Raw genomic sequence first — 26,165 nt, forward strand, 5'->3', positions numbered from 1 at the left:
AAATCCAAAAGATATCAAAAATATCAAAAAGGAAGATTTTTAGCATCAGACACAAGTCCACTCCAACAATTATCATTTACTTCCTTTCTTTCTTTCACACCTCTTACCCTATCAATTCTTATACCCCATCCATTGTAAAGCCCTCAATGACCATGAGTGGCTAAACCCCTAGTTAGGGTCTGACAGGCCTAAAAGGCAAGCGATGTATGATGTACTCACTATTTATCAATGTAAAGGTGTTTTCTATTTTATTATCTTTTCTGGTTTTATCTTGCATTATTCATTCTTTATATTCTGTTAGGGGTTAGACGTTCGGAAGATGGTAACTTCTAAATAAGATTTAAAAAGAAGGTATGCATACATTGGGGATAGGGGTTACACCTTCAAAAGAAGGTAACTTCTAATAGAACAAAAAGAAAGGATTTCATAAGAAAATCATTGCTAGGAATAGAATGATTATTTTATGTCCATGCATTCTTGCAAACATCTAGATCATACTTCATGCATTTTATTTGTTGAGTCTTTGTAAAGGAAATTGGAAGATAGATAAATAAAATAGGCTTGTCATCCTAAGGAATCAGGGGTAAGTAATTGAACAGATGTGGGTAGAATAGAATCACCTAGATTAATAAAGAAAAATCATAAACTCATACATCCTAGGCAAACAAGGCAGGTCAAGTCCCAACAGTATCACTTATCTTTTCTTTTTCTTATCTTATCTTTTCTTATCTTTATCTTAATCTTTTATTTATCTTATCTTTTACTTTTCTTATCTTATCTTTTTTTATCTTCTATTTTTTATTTATCATCTTGTAATTTAAATCTTTTATCTCTTTTTCTATCTTCTATTTTATCTTCAAATATTTATCTTATCTATTATCTTTCTTTATCTTTTATTTTAAATTGCTTATCTCTTGCTTGTAAAATGGGGTTTGTATTAATCTAAGTACAAACAAAGTTTCTGTGGATTCGACACTCGGACTTCCGAGTACTTTACTACTTGTGACAAATTTGGTACACTTTCCAACGAGTTAACAAGAAGGTGAAGGTGGAGAAGGTTTCAACAGAAGAAAACCCGGCTAATATGTTCACAAAGTCCCTCTCTAGTGTCAAGTTCAAACACTACCTGGACTTGATAAATTTTGAAGATGCCTAAAGCAAATTGGTAGGAGTGCAACTCTGAATCACAAGGTAGACACTTGCTGATTTGGAGTCAAGGTGAAAATTTGTGGTGTGTGACTCAAAATCACAATTGACACAAGTGAGAAGGCTTTAAAGTGGTGTTGTCATAACTATTTTCAATTATTATAATTGAATTGGTTTTGGCACCAAAGTATAGCCTTTGTTCCTAGGACTAGCTTTTAGAGTGTATATATACTCTTGATCATGTAATGCTGAGAGAGCGTTTTTGGAGGCTGCAAAATAGAGGAGTTGCAGGAAATTCAGAGAGTTCTTAAAGGAGGTAGTGAGCTAGGTGATTGAGAGAGGTTTTGAAAAGAGAAACCAAGAAAGATCAAAACTAGTTGCTACTTGTATTAAACTTGTAATTTTATGATCAATGTGATGATGAGGAGTTGCACTTTCCTGTGGATGTAGGCACATTGTCGAACCACGTAAATCTTTGGGTCTTGCTTTGTTGTGCTTGTTTGCTGTGTTTTCTTATTTTTTTATCTTGTGGGTTTAAGAGTAACAGAACTTATACAAAGAACCAACACTAACCTCTTGTTTTTCAACAGTTTGCTATGAACCAAACGGAACCATCTAGAGTTTGTGGGATTTGAATCGATCCAGATCACTCCATTGGTGCTTGTCCATCGCTTCAAGAAGGACACAAAAACAAGCAAATGCAATTGGAGTAGGACCACAAAATTTCCATAAATTCCGACCAAGATGATCAATTACATACAAATTCTAAGCTAGATATGTCTCTCAAGAATATAGTTAAAGCTGTTATTACTGACTGTCAAACATTCCAAACTTGGATATGCAGATAAGTGTACTAGCATCCTCCTCTATGAATAATTAGTTGGGATTACAATGAAAACTCCCTTCTCAAACATATGTAAAACTAATAAATTAAAGACCCATAAACACACAAGCCAATTCTACAATACAACAAAAACCGATAGCATATGTTCACCATTTCCCTTGTTCGTGTAAAAAGTATCTTAAATGCAACAAGGAATAGAAATGCATACATTTCTTTCAAATTTTTAATCCTTTTTTTACCTGGCTAGAGAACTAAGTCCGCTAATTTCACCCGCAGAGACAATTTCACTGGATCCAGTGGACGTAGTCCCAAGTTTCCCCACGGGGAAACATTGTTTTAGTTCCATGACCACTTGATTCATTGTTGGCCTATTAACAGAACTCGGAGCAACACAGGCCATTGCAACATCTATTACTTTCCTTGCAGCCTCACTGTCATATTCTCCTTGTAACCTTGTATCCACAACACCATCAATTTCACCATCATCAGCCAGCATGGAACTTACCCATTTGATTATGTGAGTTCTCACCTGGGCTTTGAGTATGACTGTCCTCCCCGTGATTATCTCTAGAAGAACAATCCCAAAACTATACACGTCACTTTTTTCATTCAACCTGTTTGTTGTGTTGTATCTGTATGACAAGTTGATAATAAGCACAACAACCACTTATAAGTTCTTTTCTAATTTCGTAAGAATTTATACACTTCTGATTCCTTCAAGTAACAATCTTGTATAACAAAATGCAGAGAAAAACACCTATTCACCTTTAAAAGTGTTAGGTGTTATCACTTAGTTTTTGAAACTAACTAAATTAAAAATAAATAAAAAATCTTTAGAACTGTCTCAATCAAGTAGTCCATTTGTTACATACAACATATAACTTCTTTTTTTGACAATGTACAACATATGACTTAAGTGATGGTAGTAATATTAACCTATGTTTAGAGACTAAAACAACACTAATTAATTAGTTAAATTAAGGGGCTTAGATTATATGATTGATTTTTTTTAAAAAAATAGATATGATTGACAATTTAGGGATTTATTTATAATTTCCTTAGTTTTGGAAACCCATGTAATAACGGTTAAACTTTCAGGAAGCAAAAGAGTGATTTATCCTTAAGTATATTATTAAGTTGGATTGTTATATATTAAATTTAAAATGGTAATTGACATGAGAACAATACATACTCTGGGTCAAGGTATCCTGGGGTGCCTGCAATTGCTGTTGATACATGGGTGTCACCATCATCTGAAAAGATTCTTGACAATCCAAAATCAGATATTTTGGCGCGGAGATTCTCGTCGAGTAAAATATTTCTAGTCTTAACATCTCTGTGAATAATTGGGGGCTTGCAACCATTATGAAGGTACTCCAAGCCTGCAGATAATTGAAGTGGTAGTAGTAATGCAAGTTTAGTGTAGCATAGTAGAATTAAAGTAGGTAATTTTATTTTTTCTTTTGTGTCTCCCTTTATCCTCACCTATTGCAGAATCCAAAGCAATTTGAAATCTCTGTTCCCAACCTAAGAATGTTTGACTTTGACCTGCATCCAAGCGATGGAAAAAAAAGTATTAACATCCCCAGTATGTCCCCAAAATATACATTTAAGTATGTTTAGATATTTTTCTCATAAATTAAAATTAACTTTTTCAAAAAATAATTTTTAACTTATACATAAATTAATTTTAATTTATAGTGATGTTTATTGTTTTTTTCTCCTATAAATACTTATAAGAAGTTAACATACTCTTACCACATTGTATGAGTCCCTCTTGATTAGAATAAAACGATTTATATATATGTTCTGCTCAAATTATAAGCCTTTTGCACTCTTAGCTAATTTAATAGATTAGTCTTTTGGTTTGATTCTTCTCTTATAATCAAGTAGTTATAAGAATTGATATTTTCATTAAAAGTTGAATTATAAAAGGCTATCTTTTTCTTGACACAATAAATAGGCTATATATAGGGTAGATTAAAGTGAAATATACAAAATATTGATATGTAACCGAAGTCATTTAGGGAAAAAGCTAGGCTACCATAAGGTTCAAGTTGATATATAGCATGAAGTTGTCACACGAAAGTTAGCTATTAATAAAGGAGGTGACATACAATGTCATGATTCTCATATTAAATAGAATAAAAAGCTTAATATGATACTTAAGCTAAAAGATTTTTTCCCTATACTTTTAGGTTAGGATTTCCTCCCGTGCTTAAGTTATTATAACATGGATATTCATATCTACGGTTAAAATATATATTTTTGGTCAACCGAAGACAATTATAATGGACAAAAAGGAGAATATAAAATGAATTACTAATATTTTGGACACAATATTAATTAGTGCATGCTTGTTTAGAGTTTATTAATCAGAAGAAATATTACTTTATTTTTTAAAAAAAAAATCTCTCAAAAATTTCTAATAGAAAAAAAAATTAAGTTTAAAATAACTCAATTTATTTAAAGGCTAAAATTACTTAATTTAAATATGCACTAATCCCTACAAAAAGCGCATGAAATAAAACTTTTGCACTACATATAAACATATTTAAAACCTGATAGCTTCTCAGCTAGGTCTCCGTTGGTCATGTATTCATAGATGAGTGCTGTTCTGGTGCCTTCATTGCAATATCCAATAAGTGGAGTCAAGCATCTATGGTGTACTCTTGTGAGAATATTTGCCTGCAGATCAGATAGAGTCCATGCCATCATCTTAAGTGACTTGAGAATATTGAGGGTTAAAAGCAATAAGTCTTCAATTTCTATTTATACATAAAATCCAAATTGGAAGTTGATCCTTAAGTTAAATCCATATTATTATTTATATTAATTATTTCTATTTGACTGCTGAAGGTCAGGTATATAGAAGCTGCTATTTATATTTGTCTTGATTGTTGTAGCTTCTCTTGCTCTTGTTTGTTTGGCATGACAAATAGTGTTTGGACTGTAGAATAAACTAAGAGAAGCTAATCCAGGAAATGCTCTTCTTGAGGTAATTATTCCCCTATAAGCTAAGGGATAATTGTTTTTTGAGCCCTGAATTAAAACTGCACCGTTTATCTTCATAATGGACTGAATGATCCCTTTTTTCTCGTGATTGAACATACTTTATACTCCTTTTTTTAACTCCTCTATTTAATGAAGTGTAAAATAAGAATCGATGGTTTGGAAAATCAAAAAAAGCTTTTTTTATTTTTATTTTTTATTAGCTAATGAGAGGTTTATCTGCCCATCAATCTTGTATTTTAATATTTATTTATTTCTGACATTAGGTATATGATCGGAAGTCTCAAAGGCTTGTTGAAGAAATAATTGACAAAAAAATTGTATTGTCCATGAGAGCCATTTATCAGTCAAAAATAGGTCTTGGCTTAATGAATGCAGGTATGAGTTTTTATTTTATTTTATTTTATTATTATTATTATTGAAAGAAGTTCTTGGCTACAGTTATATTTAGCTTTACCTGTCATCACTCCTTATTGGAAGAGAATTATCCAGGTTGCTATCACAAATAAAGTAAAACCATACCATCATTAAAAGAGTAGCAGCACATCATATTATATCAAATTCTAAAAATACGAAAGTCAATTCATTTAATACTCAAAATTACGAAAATTTCATTTAAATTCTTAGGGAAGTGAAAAATAAGAATTAAAATAATTTATTTTTACTAATTTTAAGAATTAAAACTATTTTTTGTGAGAAAAAAACATATTTTTGTTACTAAATTATTTAACTTAATATTTCTGAGTTTTAATAAGACACGTGTTAATGCTTTAGGAAATTTTATCCCGCTAAATATTAGGGATTTTCTTATTTTGTGATATTTTTACTTTTGGGTTTATTTTGTTAAACTTAGTTGGGTTGATCTAATTAGTTAGTAAGCTTCAGTTAGTTGTTGATTTTTGGTTGGGATTAATTAGATTAAGTGGGTTCTCAATAAATTGGGCTGCTTCTTAACTCTTTTGGTCCAGATAAATTAAATCTAAGCATTTGCTATATCCACTCCGTATCAAATGCCTAAATCTGTCTGTGTCTGTAATCTCATGTTTCCTCTATTTTAAGTTGACCTTTATTTCTAAAGGTTGTGCTTTAATTATTAGTGTTTGTGCATGTCAAGTAAATATTGTCTTGGGCACATAATGTATTAAATTTGATACATATATCACTTATAAAATTATCTAGCCAATTGACTCAGTCTAACTGATTTCTTTATTTTTTCCTCTAGATTATTTTTTTTTTCTCTTCAAATTTCTTCTCTGAACTCTATAAACTCCCTCTACTTATTTTGCTTAGTTGTAGTGTTGTACAATGCTGATAATCGTCTTTGAAAGTCAACTCTGACACTTCATTCAAAGATGATTATTAACTAATAATTATCTTTGGATGTCTATTCTGACACATCGTTCAAAGACGGTTATTAGTAAATAATCGTCTTTGAAAGTCACCTCTGATACAACATTTAAAGACGGTTATTAGCTTATAACCGTCTTTGAATGTAAACTCCAACACAGCATTCAAAGACGGTTATTAGCTAATAACCGTCTTTGAATGTAAACACTAACAGAGAATTTAAAGACGATTATTAGTTAATAACCGTTTTTGAAAGGTTCCTACATTCAAAGATTGTTATAATAATCATCGTAAAAATCAGTTTCGTTTTAATGATATTTTAAACAATGACATTTATTAACCGTCGTTAAATGCACTTATTAACTGTCGTAAAAAGTTCTTTTTTTAATAGTGAAAAAAAGATCAAAGTTATAACCACAAACAATTAGAAGAGATAAAATGATAGTTTAAAAAAATTAAGATATATTTATTATTATTAATTTAATTAATCACTTTTCTTTATGATGAATTAGACAATTATGTTTTATAAATAGGATTATATATATATACCTCTGTCTGAAATTGCTGAACACCTTGAGTTGAAGAATGAGAGAGCATCTTCACGGCTACTTGTGTTTCACCTATGCAACCATAGTAGACAGTTCCAAATCCTCCTTTACCCACAACCCTCTCAAAATTATTCGTAATACTTTGAACCTCTGAGTAGCTGAACTCTTGTTTCTTCGAGTCTACATATTCCATTTTGTTGGAAAACTTCAACTTCGTCATACTCACAACAACTGATATGGAAGAAAGCACAATACTATTTGGTTACTACTTTACATTCAGTTAGTAAGAACATATTAAACAATATATAGTGAGGACAAGGAGGTTATTCAAAAGTTTTCTTTCCCGTAATTACTTTATCGTTCTCTCTCTTAAGTTAATAATAATAACAATAATTTGTAAACATTTCGCCAAGTACTCCTGCCTTATCATACAATTTTATACCTTCAAATCAATTATACGAATTGTTATCGTACCTTGTACTCTTCTAAAAACAAATAGTGATACTGCCGAAAGGATGAAGGCTCCCACAAGTGTTACTACCAACGGAATTACAACCCTGTTTCTCTTGTGGCATTGAGTCGAGGTGCAAAGATTTTGATTTCCATCAACACTAACACAAAACTTCCGTGATTTAGTAATTAATTGAACTAATAAAAAATGATTAAGAACTTAATATGGATTAGGTCTGAATCAATTTTCTGATTTTGCATTTGAGACCTCTCTCATTTAAATTCGACAAACGTATAAATTTTTTATGTATTTCAATTAGATTAGTTAATGAACAAATAAGCAAAAGCTAAAGCGAGCTATAACGAAATATTATGCCTGCCAAAAGCAAAAAACGATTAGAGAGAACATGCTGGGTAATAAACTACACAATAACAGTTGCAGACTTAAACATTATTCCACTTTAAACATTTTAAAGAAGTTTTAAAAGATATTTTACATCAGTTAAATTTTAAATCTTAAAGCCTAATACCGTATTTTCACCCAAAATTTTATAATTTTAAACCTTATAAGTATATATGTGACTCTTTTCACTTATATAGTTTTTCGTACTATCTTAGCATGCATCAATTTTTTTTTCTTTCAAATTTTATCTGGATCATGTTATTCATTTTCTCGAATTTTATCATTGTTCTATTTAATATGTGACAGATACTTAACGAAATGATAAAACTCTAGAAAATTGAATAATATTATAATAAATTTGTAAGAATCAAGTAATAAAATTCGCTAAATCATATTAATTTGGTGGTAAAAATGTATAATCAAGCCAAAGCCGAAAATCCATAAACAAATTAGTTACTTAATATTTTGCATTTGCATCTTATTTTTCTCATCCTACATGGAAATTCTTCCAATGGTTTAACAACTGGTATGAATTTAATGTCTGACAATTACTAGGGACTAAAGCGCATTAAATTTGTTTGTTTAGGAACTAAAACTTACAATTTTTACGTACAAGGTCAAAACAATTAAACAGGTCCGAAACCAATAAATAATTAAATCTAAATGTGATTTAATGAAATAGAAAATATGACATAAACCAACAAATTACCAGATAAAGCATAACAAGCTTACCTTAATATTAGTGACCCATTCTTTGATCTCTCAATTAGTTTTGCAGGAATTGACCCCGATAGCTTATTCCCTCCTATATTTCTTCAATCGAAAGACAATCATATGATCCTCTATATTCTCAGAAATAAAAATATCAAAATTACTTAAAACATAATATATAGTTTTGCTCAAAATACAACTTACAAAATCCTCAGGTACTCAAGTTGAGATAATGACTCGGGCACAAAACCATTTAAACTGTTATCTGAGACATCCCTGTTAATTGAGTAAGTGAGAAGACCATAGCATGTAACAATTCCACGGGTGATGTTCCAAAAAATATGTGTAGACATAGTAACTGAATTAATTATTATGGGTTTGTGTTTTTTAATTATTTGTGTAACCTTTGATTAAAATAATTGACTAATTGTATATAGATTTATATAGTTATAATGGGGAAAAAATATAGATTTAGTTACACTTTTATGTGACAATTTTATGATTATGATCGGTCATAAACTAAACTTAAAATAAATCGCCTTAATTTATAAATTTAGTCCTTCTATCTGTCTCAAATTTTGATTTTGATCTCCTAATAATTTAATTTATGAATTTAGTCTCATTTTTTTTACAATCTCATTATTTTAGTTTTTAATTTTGAAATTGGACGTTGAGTGTTATTTGTCAACATTAACGGTCACATGTTGTACATTTATTGAACTTTACTGTTACGTGGCACTTTTATTGGAAATTAATTAAGTGCAAATAAGAAGACTAAATTTGAAATAAATAAGAAGACTAAATTTACAATTAAGCCAAATAAATAAATAAAAGTATTTTAATCAATTTTGAAATGACTAGGATGCAAAAAACATAACGCATGCGTACGTAGAATTTACTCTGCATATGCATGTAATTTAATGCGAAAAATCTGTACATATAATTCAGTGGCTACTTACAGGGACTGTAGTTCTGAAAGATCTGAGACTGAAGCGGCTATCTGCCCTCCTAGTTTGCTTGAGCTAAGGTTCCTATTTGTCATTGATACAATCATACAATTAACGATATTAATTGAGAAAATGAAAGTTGGCAGCGATGGTGGTACGTACACATGTCAGCTTAGACAGACATAAAATACATGTAAGTATATATACAAATTTTTTACTCCAATAACTGTAAAATAACACATTTAATAAAAAATAATTTTTCATAACATAAAATTGGAAAAAATAATTAAAAGAGAAGTGCACCTATGAACAGTAATTTCTATAATAGGTATAAATAATAATTATCTTGTATTATTTAGATAAATATATATTTTATTTGTATTATTGGGATAAAAAATGCGGTATATATATACTCCTAAAAATTTCAAGAATTAAGAATGTAACTTAATTAATTATCAGCACTCACAATGATATGATTCTAGGATTGATGCCGTAGCTGCAGTCCAGGCCACTCCATCTGAATATTTCTGGAACGCATGGGTCCCCTTGCCAATCTATTCTGGATATCCCATAGTAGCGTTTGATGTTCTCCATGGCATCAACTATAGTTTCCAAATACAATTATGCGTAACCGTGTAAGAGCCGAGAAATTGATGGAAACAAATTTCCTGGTGAGTTAAACAGCAGGATAGACAGGTATATATATATATATATATATATATATATATATATATATATATATATATATATATATATATATATATATATATATATATATATATATATATATATATATAAGTGGAATACGTACATACCATCTTTAATATCTGTTGGTGAATTTAGATCTGTTATTAATTCATAAACCTCAAAAGCATTGAGAATTGGGGGAGCATCCGATTCTGCAGTTGCTCTAATTGAAAAGCGAACGAAACCTTGAGTTGCATTTTTGTTACTAATAGTGACAGGCTTCATATATTCGAGAGTTATAGGCTCAGAGAGTATGTTTTCATCATTGAGAGTGATGTTGATTATCCTTCTGAGCCCTGGAGCAAGCTTTTGAATTTCAGCAAAGTGAAAGTAGACATAATATCTGGAATACTTGTTCAAGTGAACATTCCATTCAATTTCATAGTCATGGTACAAGTCATATGAGCGATTGAAGGACTGCACTGCGGTTTTCAAGATTTCAGCTGGTACTTGATAAATATCATTGCCAGATTTATTAACATCTATGGTTGTATTGATCTTATACCAATCTTTAACATCGCGCCAGTACCACCTGCGATCATAGATATCGTCCTTGTACCTATAGGAAACATTGTCGATCCCTTAAAATATATATCACCACCTTTTGTGCTTTGTTAAGTGTTCCTCTGTTAATTAGAATTGGTAAATAAATAAAAGATCATACATGCATATATGGGTATTGTTTTTCAAAGATATTACTCGTAGCAAAAACGGATCACCTAAGCTTTTATCTCTTAACATTTCCAATTCTTAACAGGCCAACTAATTTACGTACGTAAGCTTCCATTTTTTGTATATCTACTTGGACATACAATTTTTAAAAAGCTAACTTAAACAACAAAAAGTCTCAATTAATTAATTCCATAGAAAAATGTTAATTTATTAATTCCACAATGCAACAAAGTCTCAATAGCACTAAATGTTAACTCTAGATTTTGGGTGTCTATCCATAGTATTCCTAAGTTAAAAAAAATAAGTAGAGATTATTGAAACAAGATAGAGTTCACCTTTTATAAAAGTTTACAACAGGGCCACCGACATCAAACCGCCCCTTGAGGTGTAGATATGATTGTGACATGATTTGGTAAATGGAAGTGCTTAAAGGTCGTAACTCTAATGACGAAATGAAAGGTGTACCAGTGTCAATATTTACGAGACACACTTGTATGGTGTCTGTTGTGGGAGCATGAATAATCTCCGTCCAAATATAGGAATTTGTTGCCGTGTTAACATTTATCCAGTAGTTGACCCCAAGATAGAGATCGAACGTAGGGGCATGATTTTTTCCATCGTAGTTTCCATATCCGAACATTGCCCGAATCAGATAACTTTTCTGTTCACCTTGCTTATACTCAGGCTTCAGAGTATAACAGTTCCTATTTCCCTCAGGGAAGCTTCTGAGTGTGTGTAGCTGTCTTCCCAAATCAGGGTCATTTGTCTGAATAAATTGGGAAGACGTCAAGAAGTTTTCTCCCGTTTCTATGAAATCTGTGTCTGTCTTAAAAAAGATACTTGTTTCCTCGTCCAAGTAATCGTTACTTGCTCCACAGTCAATGCTTATAAATCCTACAATTTTTTTTTTAATTAGCTAATTGAGCTAGATGCAACATTTGATGAGACCACACAAACACTAAAGCCTAAATTGTAAGCAAAATATATATAGTCATGATAACACAATATCCTCGTAGGTCAAACGAGTGTAGGTAAAGTTACAGCACAACAAAAAACATCTTACAGTAATTAAAGACATTAATAAATAATAAATACATAAGTACAATTTTCTTTCAATTGAAATATTAATAATAATTTTACTTAATTTTTTAAAATAATATATAGATGTGTTAAGAATAAAAATAATGTTGAAAATAATTGAGTTAAATGGATACTGTTTGTAAAGATTACTGCCGAAATATTTAAATGATAATATTGATAAGAAAAGAAAAATAAGCAAAAAAGTTATGTTTCATTCAACTTTATTTTTTCTTCTTTAAAATGTATTTTAAAGTTTAAGTTTATAATAAAAATTTATTTTTATACTCTAAATAAATTAAAATTTACTACTTGGACGGGGAGACTCTCACTGCATCTTTACTCTTAAAATTTATTCAGATATACAGTACACAGTATATCTTGCATCTAGAAAAAGGAAAAAAAATTCACTCAACCATCTATTCCTTTTAAACTAGCTACCATATTTTATTTATATCTCTATATTAAATTTTAATAATTTTTTTAAAGAAATTATTAATAGTTAAATAAACTTATATATATATATATGTGGAATTAGTTATCCATAGTGTGAATTAGTAAAAAAAATAATGTTTGGGGACGAAAATAATACAAACTAAACTACTAGTTTTAAAAATAAATTAGAAACTATTTGATAATTTTAGCCTAAAAAAATATTAAGCTAAAAACTCCATTTTATTATACCATATCAATTGATCACTTGCATTATTTGTTCATCATGAAAAAGGAGGGTTTTGTGTGTATTGCTAATAACAAATCTTAAACCTAAAAAAAATTATTCAAATCCTTCGATTAGATTAGTTATCGCAAAAATCAGTAGATACTTATATTAGTTATAAAAAAAATCCTCCCACTAGACCGATCTTAGTGAGCTTTCTAAATATATTTTGAGTGAACAATTTTGTTTATAAAAAAAGAGAATGAAAAATGTGCAGCCAAATATTACCTAATAAATACTTTCTCTCCTTCTCTCATGCATATGTGGATTTGTAGTTGAGAGAATCTTGAACAAATTAAACATGCCCCATGCATTAGTTAATATATGTGGAATAAAATTTATGGGCTTACCGGGATTGTAATCCTCAGTGATTTTCTCTCTGAAACGTGGATGCGGCTTTGAGTCACCACCAGGAATAAATAAAATTTGAAGGCAAACGTTCAAGGTAAAAATCCATACCAGTGCGCTCCTCATACTATCTGTATGCATGTACAACACAATGACCTGACACACTTTCCTTAAGTCTATTATAGCATATATAGATGCTAGCTCATGCTCTCTGCACTTTAGTAAAGAACTTGTGTTGGAATTTTTTTCCCCCTTTATTGACTTGACTAATTAAGCCAGATTACCATTATTTCTACTCACAACGCACGTTTCGCTTTAGTTTGTTTGGAACACCACAAATTACGTTTGGTCTGAGAGATTTCGCATTAGAGACCAGAAATTGCCGTGCGCTAACAGTCATGTCCTATACGAGTATGAGTCACGTTGGTTGCATTACCAGAGCTAACAAATCTACTAGGTAGCCGATAACTGTACACCTACCTATTCTTTTGCAGTTTTGATCACGATTAAATATGAGTAATTTTTATAATAAAAATATATTAAAAATATATTTGAAAGTTTATCTAATAGTTATTTTTGTATTAATTGATAAGAATTTATATTTTTCTTATTTATGAAAATATCATGAAGTCTCAAGTATATTGAAATCTTATATATGATTAAAAGCAAAACAAACCCAAAAGATATTAAAAAGAAAGATTTACACCACCAGACCCAAGTCCACTACAACAACTATAAATAGGGAGTCAAGTCAAGTAGAAAAAGACAAACACCACATAACCCCTCTACTAGGGTTTAATTTACTCTCTTTCTTTCACTCCTCTTATCCCATCTCAGTTCTTATACCCCATCCATTGTAAAGTCCTCGATGACCATGAGTGACTAAACCCTAGTTAAGATCTGACAGACCTAAAAGTCAAGCGATGTATGATGTATTCACTAATTATCAATGCAAATGTGTTTTCTATTCTATTATCTTTTCTGTTTTTATCTTGCATTATTTATCTTTATATTCTGTTAGGGGTTAAACGTTCGGGAGAGGGTAACTTCTAAATAAGATTTAAAGAGGATATGCATGCATTGATTTAGGGGTTAGACACTTGGAAGAAGGTAACTTCTAATAGAACAAAAAGAAAGGATTTCATTGGAAAGTAATTGCTAGACATAGAATGATTATTTTATGTCTATGCATTCTTGCAAACATCTAGAATTTATACTTCATGCATTTTATTTGTTGAGTCTTTGCAAAGGAAATTTGAAAGATAGATAAATAAAATAGGTTTGTCATTCTGAGGAATCAAAGGCAAGTAATTAAACAGATGTGGGTAGAATAGAATCACCTAAATTCATAAAAAAAAAAAATCATAAACTCATACATCCTAGACAAACAAGGTAGGCCAGGTCCGAACCTTATCAAATTCTGATTTTATTTTATTTTTATCTTCTATTTTTATCTTTTACTTTTCTTATCTTATCATTTATCTTTTATTTTCTTTTATCTTTATCGTATCTTAATTTAAATACTTTATCTTCTCTATCTTCTATTTTGATTTTCATCTTTAAATCTTTATCTTGTTTACTATATTTTCTTATCTTTATTTTAAATTCTTTATCTATTGCTTTTAAATTGACTTTGTATTAATCTAAGTACAAACAAAGTCCTTGTAGATTCGACACTCGGATTTCTGAGTAATTTACTACTTGTGACAAATTTGATACACTTACCAACGAGTTAACAAGCTTACAAAAGACCAAGTCAATAGCCTTGTCCTTATCACTAACGTAATTTGTGTGGGAACATTTTTCTCCAAACATGTGTCACAAAATGAGGAAAAAATGTTTTTTATATTTTATTTAAAAAACCCTAAAAAAATGAAGAAATATAATAAGAGAAAAGAAAAAGTAAGTTGTACATTGAATTTTCTCTAATATTGAAACTACACCCGGCTCTTAATTCCTAGCTTACAATGACCGAAGTAATGTCATAGCTACTTACAATCATGTTACATGGACACTCATTGTGTTAACACCTGGTTAGAGAGAAAAAAATAATATAAATATGATAGGTTATATAATGTGATAGAAAAAAAGAGATACAAAAAATGAAGGTGTTGATAAAATATTTAAAAGGTTAAATTAGTCATTTGGTTCTTATAGTTTTACGATTAGTATCTTTTAGTTCGTATGATTTGAAGTGGTATTTTTAGTCCATATAATTTATATTTTAATTCTTTTGTAATCTATGTAGTTTAAAAGTAGTATTTTTAGTCTATATCATTTGTATTTTAATTCTTTTAATTTTTATATTTGAAAGTTATCGTTTTAGTTCTTATAATTTGTATTTTAATTAACTTTAATTTTAATCCTTACTACAAAAAATATAAAAAATAATTAGTTACAAATTAGTTACAAATTAGTTATAAATTATCAACTATTTTTATTACAAATTATTTTACAATAAATTAGTTACAAATTACTTACTAATATTTTTATAGTTAATTTTAATTAATAATAGTACTCATATTTGGATGGTAAGAATTAAAAGGAAATAAAAATATAAAATATAGGAACTAAAACAATCACTTTTAAATTAGATGGACTAAAAAAATTAAAATATAAATTATAAAAACTAAAAAATCACTTTCAAACTATAAGAACTAAAAATATAAATAATAAAATTATAGAAATCAAATGAACACTTAAACTTATTTAAAATAATGAAATATTTATATATCATTACTAAAAAAAACTCTTAAAGATATAAGCTTTTCCAAGTCAACTTCTATAATATGAACATGAGATGCACTGAGTGCCAAAGACCAATTCAAAGAACTTGTAGTATAAGTTAACGGTACAATAAGCAATTTCTTTAGATGGATGCAAGCCACTGAACCGAAATCCCCTAATTCTGTGGATTCAAAGAAAGTAGTGCACAAAATGAACCACAACTGACGCCAACTTGGTCTTTCGCTCTCAAACAAAGATCCCTATGTTTGCGTCTTTTTGTTGCTTAAAAATGAATGAAGAAACAGCCAAAAGTTAGAGACTTCATTGTTCTTCTTTTACACAAGTCATTTGGCTTTGTATCATTGCATGTGCCATTTTTTGAACAAAGCTACACAAACTAAAGAAAATATATGTTTATAGGAAAATAGCTTTTGACGTACATTCTTCAAACTATCCTGATGTCCCTTTGCAAGGAATAAGTTTGTCCCGATCAAAGCATTAAGTATGAGCTTCAACCACTACCAGAAAATCGCAACTTAAAAGGAAAAAATAGATAGAGAAAGGTTTCCTAGCAAATCCCTCACTAATTAGCGAGAGAATTGTGATTAAATAAATTTGCTGCAAATTCATTGCTGCTTAGCGATGGATCAGAGAAAGAACTATTGTTAACAGTTTGACTGTGTTTGATTTAAATTAAAGATGTGGTTCTAATTATTTTTCAGGTAAATTTTAATTAAAGACTGGTTTTTTATGTATTTGTGTCATTTTTCTTTTGTGCGACATATTTTGTGCGTATATATTTTGCTTCCTCATGTTTCTTCATATTTATCCATATAAAACTATATAAATCAAGACCACAATACTTTTATAGTTGACAAAAACTTTAAGTTCTTTTGTAACCTCCAATCGGTTAAATTGAATTAAGCTCACAAACCATCGGATATTTTGTTAGCCGTTTTTAATATTGTTGTGATGAAAGATTAATTAATTCAATATATGGATTGTGTCGTTGATTTGCATTGATTGAAAACTTAAGAAGTAAATGCAAAATAAAGATGAATAATGCATAAAAAAATAAAGATGATCAATACAGTATTATTTGATTTTCCTTTTTTCTATTGTAATAGGAAATAAGAAAAGCAATGGAAATGATTGTTTTTATATTTATAAATAATTCAATGTTTGAAATTGAAGTTGAATGATTATTTTTATATTTATAAAGATTTGTTCTATGTTTTCTGAGAGAAAATTCCTTTCATCAAATTTGGACAGGTAAAACTTTAATTTATAGTTGCATAAATTGTCTGATACTTTTTACTTTGTGGGCCAACATATATGATATTAAATTATGTATGATATGTTATCTATAAGATTTCCGATGAATGATGAATCATACGCATAATTTATCTTCCTATAACACTTTATCCTTAAAGAAAAATTGTGTATATAGACTTAGAAGAATGAAGAATTCATCTGTCAAAATAAATAAATAAATAAATAATCCAATTATTTATTCTTTACATTCACATTTATGGATAGAAGTATATCTCCGCTCTAGTCTTACTGTTATGCATGTTCTGGATACAAGTATATCATGTAAAAAAAAAAATGAGCATTCCCATTTTTAACTATTTTTCCACATTTTGTAACATAAATCTGTCAAAATTAGTGTCACATGTCAAATCCTTCATATTCATTACGTGTATAATATTTTCTTTTGTTTTCTCCGTTCAAATTATTATTTTTTAAATACTTAAAAGAATATTTTTATCATTAATAATGATTAACTCAAACTAAACAAGATTCTCTCAAGCAAAAAGATATATGTTATATATAACTAAATAATTTATAACTATGACAAAGAGAGATTTTCTAAAGTTGAGTATGGGCTAATTACCCGAACAACAAGGAACATATTTAAAAAAAATTAATTTTATTCTTTTTTACTTTTTTTTTATGTCAATATATAATTCGTATAAATTTATATGGATTGACAATCGAATCATATGAATTAGCACAATATTCTAACCAGCTAAATTAATAGACCAATTATGTTAAAAAATAATTAACATTACTAAATTTTTTAATATATATTTAATACACATATAAATTTACATAATAAATTTTGTAACAATTAATTTTGATTTAATAATATTTTTTTTACATATATAAAATTTAAATATAAGTTTACATATAATAAAAATTCATATATATAAAAAAAATACATTAGATTAAAATCAATTGTTTTCAAATTTATTACCTAAACTTATAAATAAGGCATGAATTTGTAAGTATATCTTTAATTTTTTTCTTTTATTAGTAGGTGTATTGGAAAAAATATTAGATGTAGCAAAAAAATCCCCCAATCAAAAGCAATTCTTGCCCATCCTTTTAAGACATTTGTTTTTGGGTCCATATCACCGAATGATTACTATACATATCATTCATTTAATTTTATGGACCCTCTGGTTCTTTTATTGCCGATGATTGAAAAGGTTTACATTGTTATTTTGGATATTTGAAAAACTAAAATTAAAAATTGTAAGAAAAACTTGGGCCTCTCGTTCAGGATATTTTGTCGGGATATGCTAGGTGCACCCAGCATTATTGCTGGTGCACCCAACAATTTATTGAAAGGTCAAGTTTGCCCTTCATTAAAAATTTTTAAAACACTTCCTCTTTTCTCCCGGATTCACTTTCTGCTTCTGCTTTTGTTTCTTTTCTTTCCTCTTCCGGGAGCATTCTCTTCCACCACAAGCCACCGCGAGCCCAGCTGCTGCTTCTTTCGCCTGGACGCCATTACCGTTCGAGGTAAGTTTCGTTAACCTTCCATTTGGTTTTATTATGCACTGTGTAGTTGTAGCATTAGGCTAGGTTAAAAGAACCTTAGGTTAGCAGAACCATAGGGTAGAAGACGAGAGCAGGAGGTGCTGAAAAAAATGGGGAAAGGGGGCTGACGGCGAGGCTTCCGGAACACCCGTTATGGGTTCTTCCGGAACTTCCGGAAGAACATTTTCCGGAAACTTTCCGGAAGAAGTGTTCTTCCGGAAGAAACCAAACGTTTTCCGGAAGAACCCTTCTTCCGGAAACATTCCGGAAGAAAGGTTCTTCCGGAAACGTTTGGGATTTCCGGAAGAAGTGTTCTTCCGGAATTATTCTGGAAGAACACTTCTTCCGGAAAGTGGTTTTTTTTCTTTTTTTTTTTAAACAAAAATTATTTTTGTTTTTTTTAAATGAATTATTATATTTCTGTTGATTATTTTGTTTTATAGATTTTATGAAAAATCAGGTTTGGATTTTTTATGTCATGTTTTTTTTTATAATTTACATTGTGTATTTTTATTAAATATTAATTTGTAAATTATTTTTTTTTATAAAAATGGTTGTGTTTGTTTTTGTTTATTGTTGATTTTTTTTAAATTAGTGTTTTTTCTTTAAAAATGAAGTCGTCTATTTTTATAATTAAAGTTCTGTGTTTTGGAAGTTTTATAAAAATACTATTTTTTTTAATTAATTAGTTTTTTTTATTATAAATGAAGTATTTTATTTTCTAAAAAAATTGTGGATGTAAACTAAATAATTTTTTTTACATTAGTTGTTTAATTTTTTAAAAAAAATTAAGTTGTGGATATTTAGTAATGAATTATTTTTATATTAGTTGTGTTTTTTTTTATAAATGAAGTTGTTTAATTTTTTTAAAAAAAAATTAACTTGTGGATGTTTACTAAGTAATTTAGTTGTGTTTTTTTAAGTAATAAAGTTTCTTATTTTTTTTTAAAATTAAGAGTTGGATGTTTACTAATTAATTTTTTTTACATTAGTTGTATTTTTTTTATAAATGATGTTGTTTAATTTTTTTTTTTTAAAATTAAGTTGTGGATGTTTAGTAATGAATTATTTTTATATTAGTTGTGTTTTTTTATAAATGAAGTTGTTTATTTTTTAAAAAAAAATTAACTTGTGGATGTTTACTAAATAATTTAGTTGTGTTTTTTTTAATGAAGTTGTTTAATTTTGTTTTTAAAATTAAGTTGTGGATGTTTATTAATAAATTTTTTTTACATTAGTAGTGTTTTTTTTATAAATGAAGTTTAATTTTTTTAAAAAAATTATGTTGTGTATGTTTTAAAATAATTTGATTTAAGTTAGTCTTATTTGTTTATAAATAAAGTTGTTTTTTTATAAAGAAAATTGTGTATATTTTGACCGAAAAAAATACGTGTTCGACATGATTTGCAGATCATGGTCAGAATACGAGGTTTAGGTCGTGCGATAGGTAGAGTTGTAGGCAGAGATAGACCTGCTGATGAGGATGCTGCTGATGTTCCTGAGAGGCGTAGGCCTACTGCCTCAGCCCGTAGGCTACGCGTTCATTAGGTGACTGCGGAGGGACGTGATATGGCTGAGGACGTCGCTAACATGACTGATGATGTCCCTGAGCAGCCTACGGAGGCACCTGAGATGCGTGTGGATGCACAGGGTGCTGATAGTGGTGAGGGGTCAGATGGTGATGATGCTGTAGAGGGATTCCCTGGTGGTCCACGAGACCCGTCAGTGCTCACATCATTTGCCGAGCATGTTGCACATGCCGTGTGGAGTGGACATGTATTTTAATTTGTTAATTATTTGTCATTGTTTATTTATTTGTTTATGATAAATTTTTTTAATAATTGTATAATTTGTACTTCAAATCAGGAACGTCCTGATTTGAAGTTAATGTCACATGGGAGGAAGGTGACACTGATTGGGAGGCCAGTGCCTAAGATTGAAGGCCTGGTGGCTGCCACAGGATTAAGTCCACTAATAGATTGTTCAGTTATTACTGGCGATCCTGGACTTATATCCGCATTTGTGGAGAGGTGGCACAGTGAGACTAGCACCTTCCACCTTCCTGTAGGAGAGCTGACGATCACATTGGATGATGTGTCGTCCATCCTACATTTGCCTATCACTGGCGCCTTGCACAGTTTCCACGCTCTTTCTACGGAGGAGGCCAGATTCTTGCTTACGGAGTTGCTGGAAGTGTCTGAGGAGGAGGCCAGAGCCGAGACAACACTCACACGTGGAGCATATGTACGATTAGGATGGGTTCGTGACATTTATGAGACCAGATGTCAGGCTCGGCGGTGGATTGTCGCAGCTCGCGCTTATCTGCTGCACCTTGTCGGTTGCACTCTTTTTGCTAATAAGAGTGCAACATACGTGCATGTGGTCCACCTTGACGCTTTCCGGGACCTCGCTCATAGTGGTGGTTACGCTTGGGGGGTTGCCGCGCTGGTTCATATGTATGACCAGTTAGATGAGGCTTGTAGGACCACCACCCGACAGCTTGCGGGGTACTTGACGCTAATTCAGGTAAATTTTGTGTTTATTAATATGTTAGGTTCGATTATGATTTAAACATGTTTTTATGTTATGTTAACCTCAATTATTGTGTAGTGCTGGATCTATGAGCACTTCCCTAGTGTGCATCAGTGCGTGACTGACGATACATACCAGGAGACGTCCCCACGTGCTTCCCGGTGGTTGACGTCGAAGGCGCACATGAAGGGCATCACAGGAGCACCCTACAGGGCACGTTGTGATGGTTTGACCGTCACAGATGTGTCCTGGTTGCCGTACACGGAGCATCGGGGTGTTAGGGCGTTTCAGGAGATTTCATCGTTCCAGGGTCAGCTCAGATGGGGTCCTATGATCGTCACAGTTCGACCGGAGAGGGTGGTACGCCAGTTCGGTTACATCCAGAGCATCCCTCCGCCGCCTGTTAGTGCACGATTGTCACACGATCAGATAGATGACAGGTGGATGGAGTTTGCGGATCACTTACTACCTGCGGGTCAGCCTTGTCTAGTGCCTGGGCAGGTATCTGCGAATTACATTGAGTGGTTTTTCCGCATATCTCACCCTTTCATGGCACCGACCCAGGCAGCTGACCAGCAGAGGGATGCACCAGCTGCAGACCCTGAGGACTACATACAGCCGCCCAGCCCCCAGGTTCCAGTGGCATTTGACCCCCCTCCATATGTGGTAAGATTATTTGCGCGTTTAATGTTTTATGAGTTGTTGTTTATTTTGAATTTAATAATAAATGTTTTTACTGACTTTGACAGGATGATTACGAGGGATATGAGGCGATTGCACAGAGGTTGGAGTGTGTGCTCAACCTTAGGATAGTCACTGCAGGCACAGAGTTATATGACATTATGCAGGACTGCCTGACGATTGCGAGAGGGGGACCCAGTGCTGATGGGACGGTCAGGGCTCGTCAGAGACGCCGCACGGACCATTGATCATTGTATTTATTTTATTGTGTTGTAGTTGACATGAATATTTGTAATTATTACAGTTTTTGTTTAATATAGTTGACGTGTTTTGCACAGTTTATTATTTTATAATATAATTTGTTATTCCGATTGTTTGTGGTCCTTAAGCGAAGTTTACGATTGTTTTAAATTTATTTTTAAAAAAAGGGAACCTAGAATCATGAGTTTTGTTTGTAAGAATTACATAAAAAATAAAAGTTTTTAAAATGATTAATAATTCATAAGTGAACCATTTTTCCATGTTCAAGTACCCATGTTTGTAAGAATTACATAAATGAACCCTTTTTCCATGTTTGTAAGAATTACATAAAAAACATAAGTTTTTAGAATCATGAGTTTTGTTTGTAAGAATTACATAAATGAACCTTTTTTTCATGTTCAAGTACCCATGTTTGGGATTTTTTTTTGCGTGGGTGTGCCAGTGCCCTGAGACAATGGAGGGCGGCCATTTCTCATGTTTGGACGTCAAAGAATCCAAAAAAAATAGTCTCGTTCCCCAGTTCCGTCAACTAACACGTCAAAACAAAGCCTCAAAATCCAAAAAAATAGGAAATGAACCCTTTTTCCATGTTCAAGTACCCATGTTTGGGATTTTTTTGCGTGGGTGTGTCAGTGCCCTGAGACAATGGAGGGCGGGCATTTCTCATGTTTGGACGTCAAAGAATCCAAAAAAAATAGTCCCGTTCCCCAGTTCCATCAACTAACACGTCAAAACAAAGCCTCAAAATCCAAAAAAATAGGAAATGAACCCTTTTTCCATGTTCAAGTACCCATGTTTGGGATTTTTTTGCGTGGGTGTGCCAGTGCCCTGAGACAATGGAGGGCGGCCATTTCTCATGTTTGGACGTCAAAGAACCCAAAAAAAATAGTCCCGTTCCCCGGTTCCATCAACTAACACGTCAAAACAAAGCCTCAAAATCCAAAAAAATAGGAAATGAACCCTTTTAACAATTAATTTTTTGGACCACTGAAACAACGCATTCAACTTTATTATGGGAATTAAACACGCCGTAAACATATAAAGGTTACATCAACGAAAAAACAAAAAATTAAACATCACATTCAGTTGTTTAGCGACGTCCCACTGACCTCGTCTTCAACATATTTAGTAAAGACAGCTAAAATTTCTATTGGTCCATATTTTTTCCAGTAGTTAGATTGTACTAACACCTTCAGCAGTTCTTCGTTGGTGATCAGCACATTTATTTCATATTTTATAACCGTATCTGAATACTCAAACCGAGCTGGTTGGCGGAAAAACAATCGTCTTACCATTTGTGATTCGTGAATTCCAAGAGGGGGAATCCCTTTAGGTGCAACTTGCTTGATTAAATTCTTCAGTTCATCGATGGTACATGTTGAAGGAATTTGAAATTTCTTAGGATTTTTTCCTGTGAACGCGCATCCAACAAATTTGTTCTGTGGTGGCATGTTCCATTTGTCGTTGTAATACAGGATCGCGTCATGAATACGAGGCATAGTGCGTTCAAGTAAGTTTATTATTCCATCTGGTGTTCTTCCAACGGTGCATAATAACTCAATCGGACCAACACAAGAAAATTGATCATTACACATTAACATTGTGTTGACATCGTCATCATTTATCAATTTGATACACTCAAAGCGAATTTGGTTACCTGTATCGGTGAATGGCTTCCGGTAGTGAATTTCATCCAAAAATTGTTTGTCGGATAGCTGAATGGTATTGTGTATTCTGGTTTTTAGGCTTGCAAAATCACACCTATTTGGTACTCGAATGGGCACCGGAGTTGAAGTTTGGAAGTAAACCCCAGTATCATTGTGAATAATCGATCCATTTGGATAAATGAAAGCCAACCTTGAGTTGACAATCGTCTGACTGCTAGTTTCTCCTAGAAATGCCATAGTTTGTGTATCAGTTGGGAGATTATTTGAAAGCAAGATAATGTGTGATTTAGTAGCCTAGTCTGCCATATATATAGATGGTTGTGACCGAGCCTTTGTTTAACTTTGTTTACAAAAAAATAGACACGCGTAAATGTGTAGTCAAGTCAGCCAATGTGTTGTCGCTAATGTGTAGTCAAGTCAACCAATGTGTTGTCGAGCGACTGCTAGTTTCAAAATGTGTACTGAAGTCAGCCAATGTGTTGTCACGCTCAAACTGTAATACGCATGCATGTCATTATGTGTTGTCAATTATGACAATGATGTATGCTGCACGCGTAAATGATTTTTGTTGGACCAACAATTTCCTTGCTTAACCAAACGAGTAGTTGATAATATTAATTGGTTAGTAACGGGTTACAACAAATTATATCGCATAATGAATACAATTAAATAAACAATGTATGTTTAGTCTTCATTTAGGTCTACATAGTGTGTTTTGAATGACATCAAGCTTGTGTATTGTTGCATTCTACTAATATATTGAATTGCCCATTGCTTTGCCTGAGAATAACAATTGGTTGACCACAACAGCGCTGGAGGCGGCAACAGACAATGGTCTTTCAAATAAACCTTTTGTACATGAACAAACATTATATCATGCGCTGACCGTGCCAAACGAACCAGCGAAGTCATTGCATAATTGTTACACTAACTATATTCAATGTACCTGAACAAAATGATTTCCAAACACGTGACCGACACATATGATGCGGTGGCCAGAAGAGTCAGGTGGTGGTTGACTTCTAAGAGAGAAAAATGTCATGTTTTGTTGTTGGGACAACGATACAAGGATTACGTTATACCGTGAAGCAATCACATATCCCATGTCTGTTATATCCATCCACTTGTCCACACTAACCTGAATGAACCAAACATACACATGTAAGTAATTTAAACATTGTTATTAAAAAAAATTAACCTAAAAACATACCTTTGAAAAGCCATCAACAAGTAGGGACAACTTTAATTGTTCAAATCTCTCTGTGCCACCGAAAAGGTTCATGTACTCATGCGACCACCTGCCAAGTTCTTTAAGCAATTCATTACGCACTAACGCCACGAATCTTCCCCCATACCTAATAAAGCGGCAATGGACCGATATCCACAGTTACCGTCCGCTTTCACATCCACAACGTCACGAATGAAACCTTGAAAGAATGACGCAAATTGATCCAACATCGGGATGATCCTTGTTGACTGACGCAGTTGAGAACATGATGCACTTCGTTTCACTGGAGAGTTGCTGCTTTGAACAGAATGAAAAGCATCAACATACTCCCAGTAAGACGGATCACGCTTTGTGGATGTTTGACTTCTTTTCATCGGTTTCTTCGGTGCACCTTTAGTGTTCACCTTTGATGGAGGAGGGCACATAGAGTTATGATCAGGGTATGCGATTTCTCGAAGTTTACTCTTCAGATTTACTTTGCCAGCCACATCAAGTTCATCAAACCTTTTAGATATGACCTCTATTTCTTCCTTGATGATGACTTCCGTCTCACATAACCCTTGGTCTGAAAAGCAAAGTCTCCTCCAAAAAAGATGGACTGACTCCAATGGGATGCTGCTAGCAGTATACCTAGAAAGCTCACATGCACAAGGAAGCCCGTGTGTGCTTCTCATCACACAACCACAAGAAGAGAGATTGTTGCCGAGATAACGTAGACGGTCAATCTCAGAAGCAATCTGATTTAAAGCATCCCTCGAAACCATCCCAAGAAGCCTCTTGTATAAGGTTTTTTTATATACATGGCCAACCACATGCGTACTGGTTTCAAAGGATGCTTTAATTTCGACGTGTTGCAGCGTGATCATGTTGTTCATGGCATCCCAAACACTACATAGGTCTCCAATGCTATTTTGTAGTACTCTTTTGAGAGCCCAATGAGCTGATTCAACCCTACATTTAAAATACACAACAAACATGAAAATATACAACAATTAAATACCATTTAATATTAATCGTTACTAACAAATAAAATCAGTTGTTAATACCTGTTTGTTGTTGTGTTGCCTAGGTGCATGACCTTATTTGTCCATTCTGTAATAAATTTTTCTTTGTGGGGGATAATTCATGTGTCGTTAACATAGTCAACGAACATCGGCCAAGGCGAACAAGCAACTTGAAACTTCTGATGTGACTCATGGAACTCGTATTCGGACGGACAATCAACCAAAGTACCCCAGCTATCCATTACATAGTCCCACGCATTTTTTTC

At 31.9% G+C, this 26,165-nt stretch overlaps 1 protein-coding gene across 2 annotated transcripts; it reads right to left on the bottom strand.

Annotated features, from left to right (window-relative positions):
- Positions 1-1,923: 1,923 nt before the first annotated feature.
- On the bottom strand, positions 1,924-13,339 carry LOC114422342 (putative leucine-rich repeat receptor-like protein kinase At2g19210). 2 transcript variants are annotated; one of them, XM_028388655.1, is made up of 13 exons: positions 12,973-13,337; positions 11,163-11,721; positions 10,224-10,714; positions 9,875-10,010; positions 9,421-9,492; positions 8,666-8,737; positions 8,483-8,563; positions 7,372-7,508; positions 6,899-7,128; positions 4,552-4,678; positions 3,476-3,538; positions 3,183-3,372; positions 1,924-2,622 (listed from the first exon to the last, which is right to left on the bottom strand). In XM_028388655.1, exons 1-13 carry the CDS (start codon positions 13,109-13,111, stop codon positions 2,226-2,228), a joined length of 2,694 nt encoding a protein of 897 aa, XP_028244456.1. In that variant the 5' UTR covers positions 13,112-13,337; the 3' UTR covers positions 1,924-2,225. The 2 variants fall into 2 exon arrangements, with proteins under 2 accessions (XP_028244456.1, XP_028244457.1); XM_028388656.1 differs by having other exon boundaries at positions 2,361-2,557; positions 12,973-13,339.
- Between the last annotated feature and the right edge of the window lie 12,826 nt (positions 13,340-26,165).

This window comes from Glycine soja, chromosome 8 (genome assembly GCF_004193775.1).
Source record: "Glycine soja cultivar W05 chromosome 8, ASM419377v2, whole genome shotgun sequence".
Lineage (NCBI taxonomy): Eukaryota > Viridiplantae > Streptophyta > Magnoliopsida > Fabales > Fabaceae > Glycine > Glycine soja.

What these genes read in the sequence shown, in the direction of transcription:
- LOC114422342 (XM_028388655.1), bottom strand. Translation starts at nt 13,111, where the DNA reads ATGCATACAGATAGTATGAGGAGCGCACTGGTATGGATTTTTACCTTG. An exon ending in CACTGAGGATTACAATCCCG is followed by an intron (nt 11,722 to 12,972) that starts GTAAGCCCATAA and finishes AAAAAATTGTAG; the next exon opens with GATTTATAAGCATTGACTGT. An exon ending in AATGGGTCACTAATATTAAG is followed by an intron (nt 7,509 to 8,482) that starts GTAAGCTTGTTA and finishes GTTTTGTGTTAG; the next exon opens with TGTTGATGGAAATCAAAATC.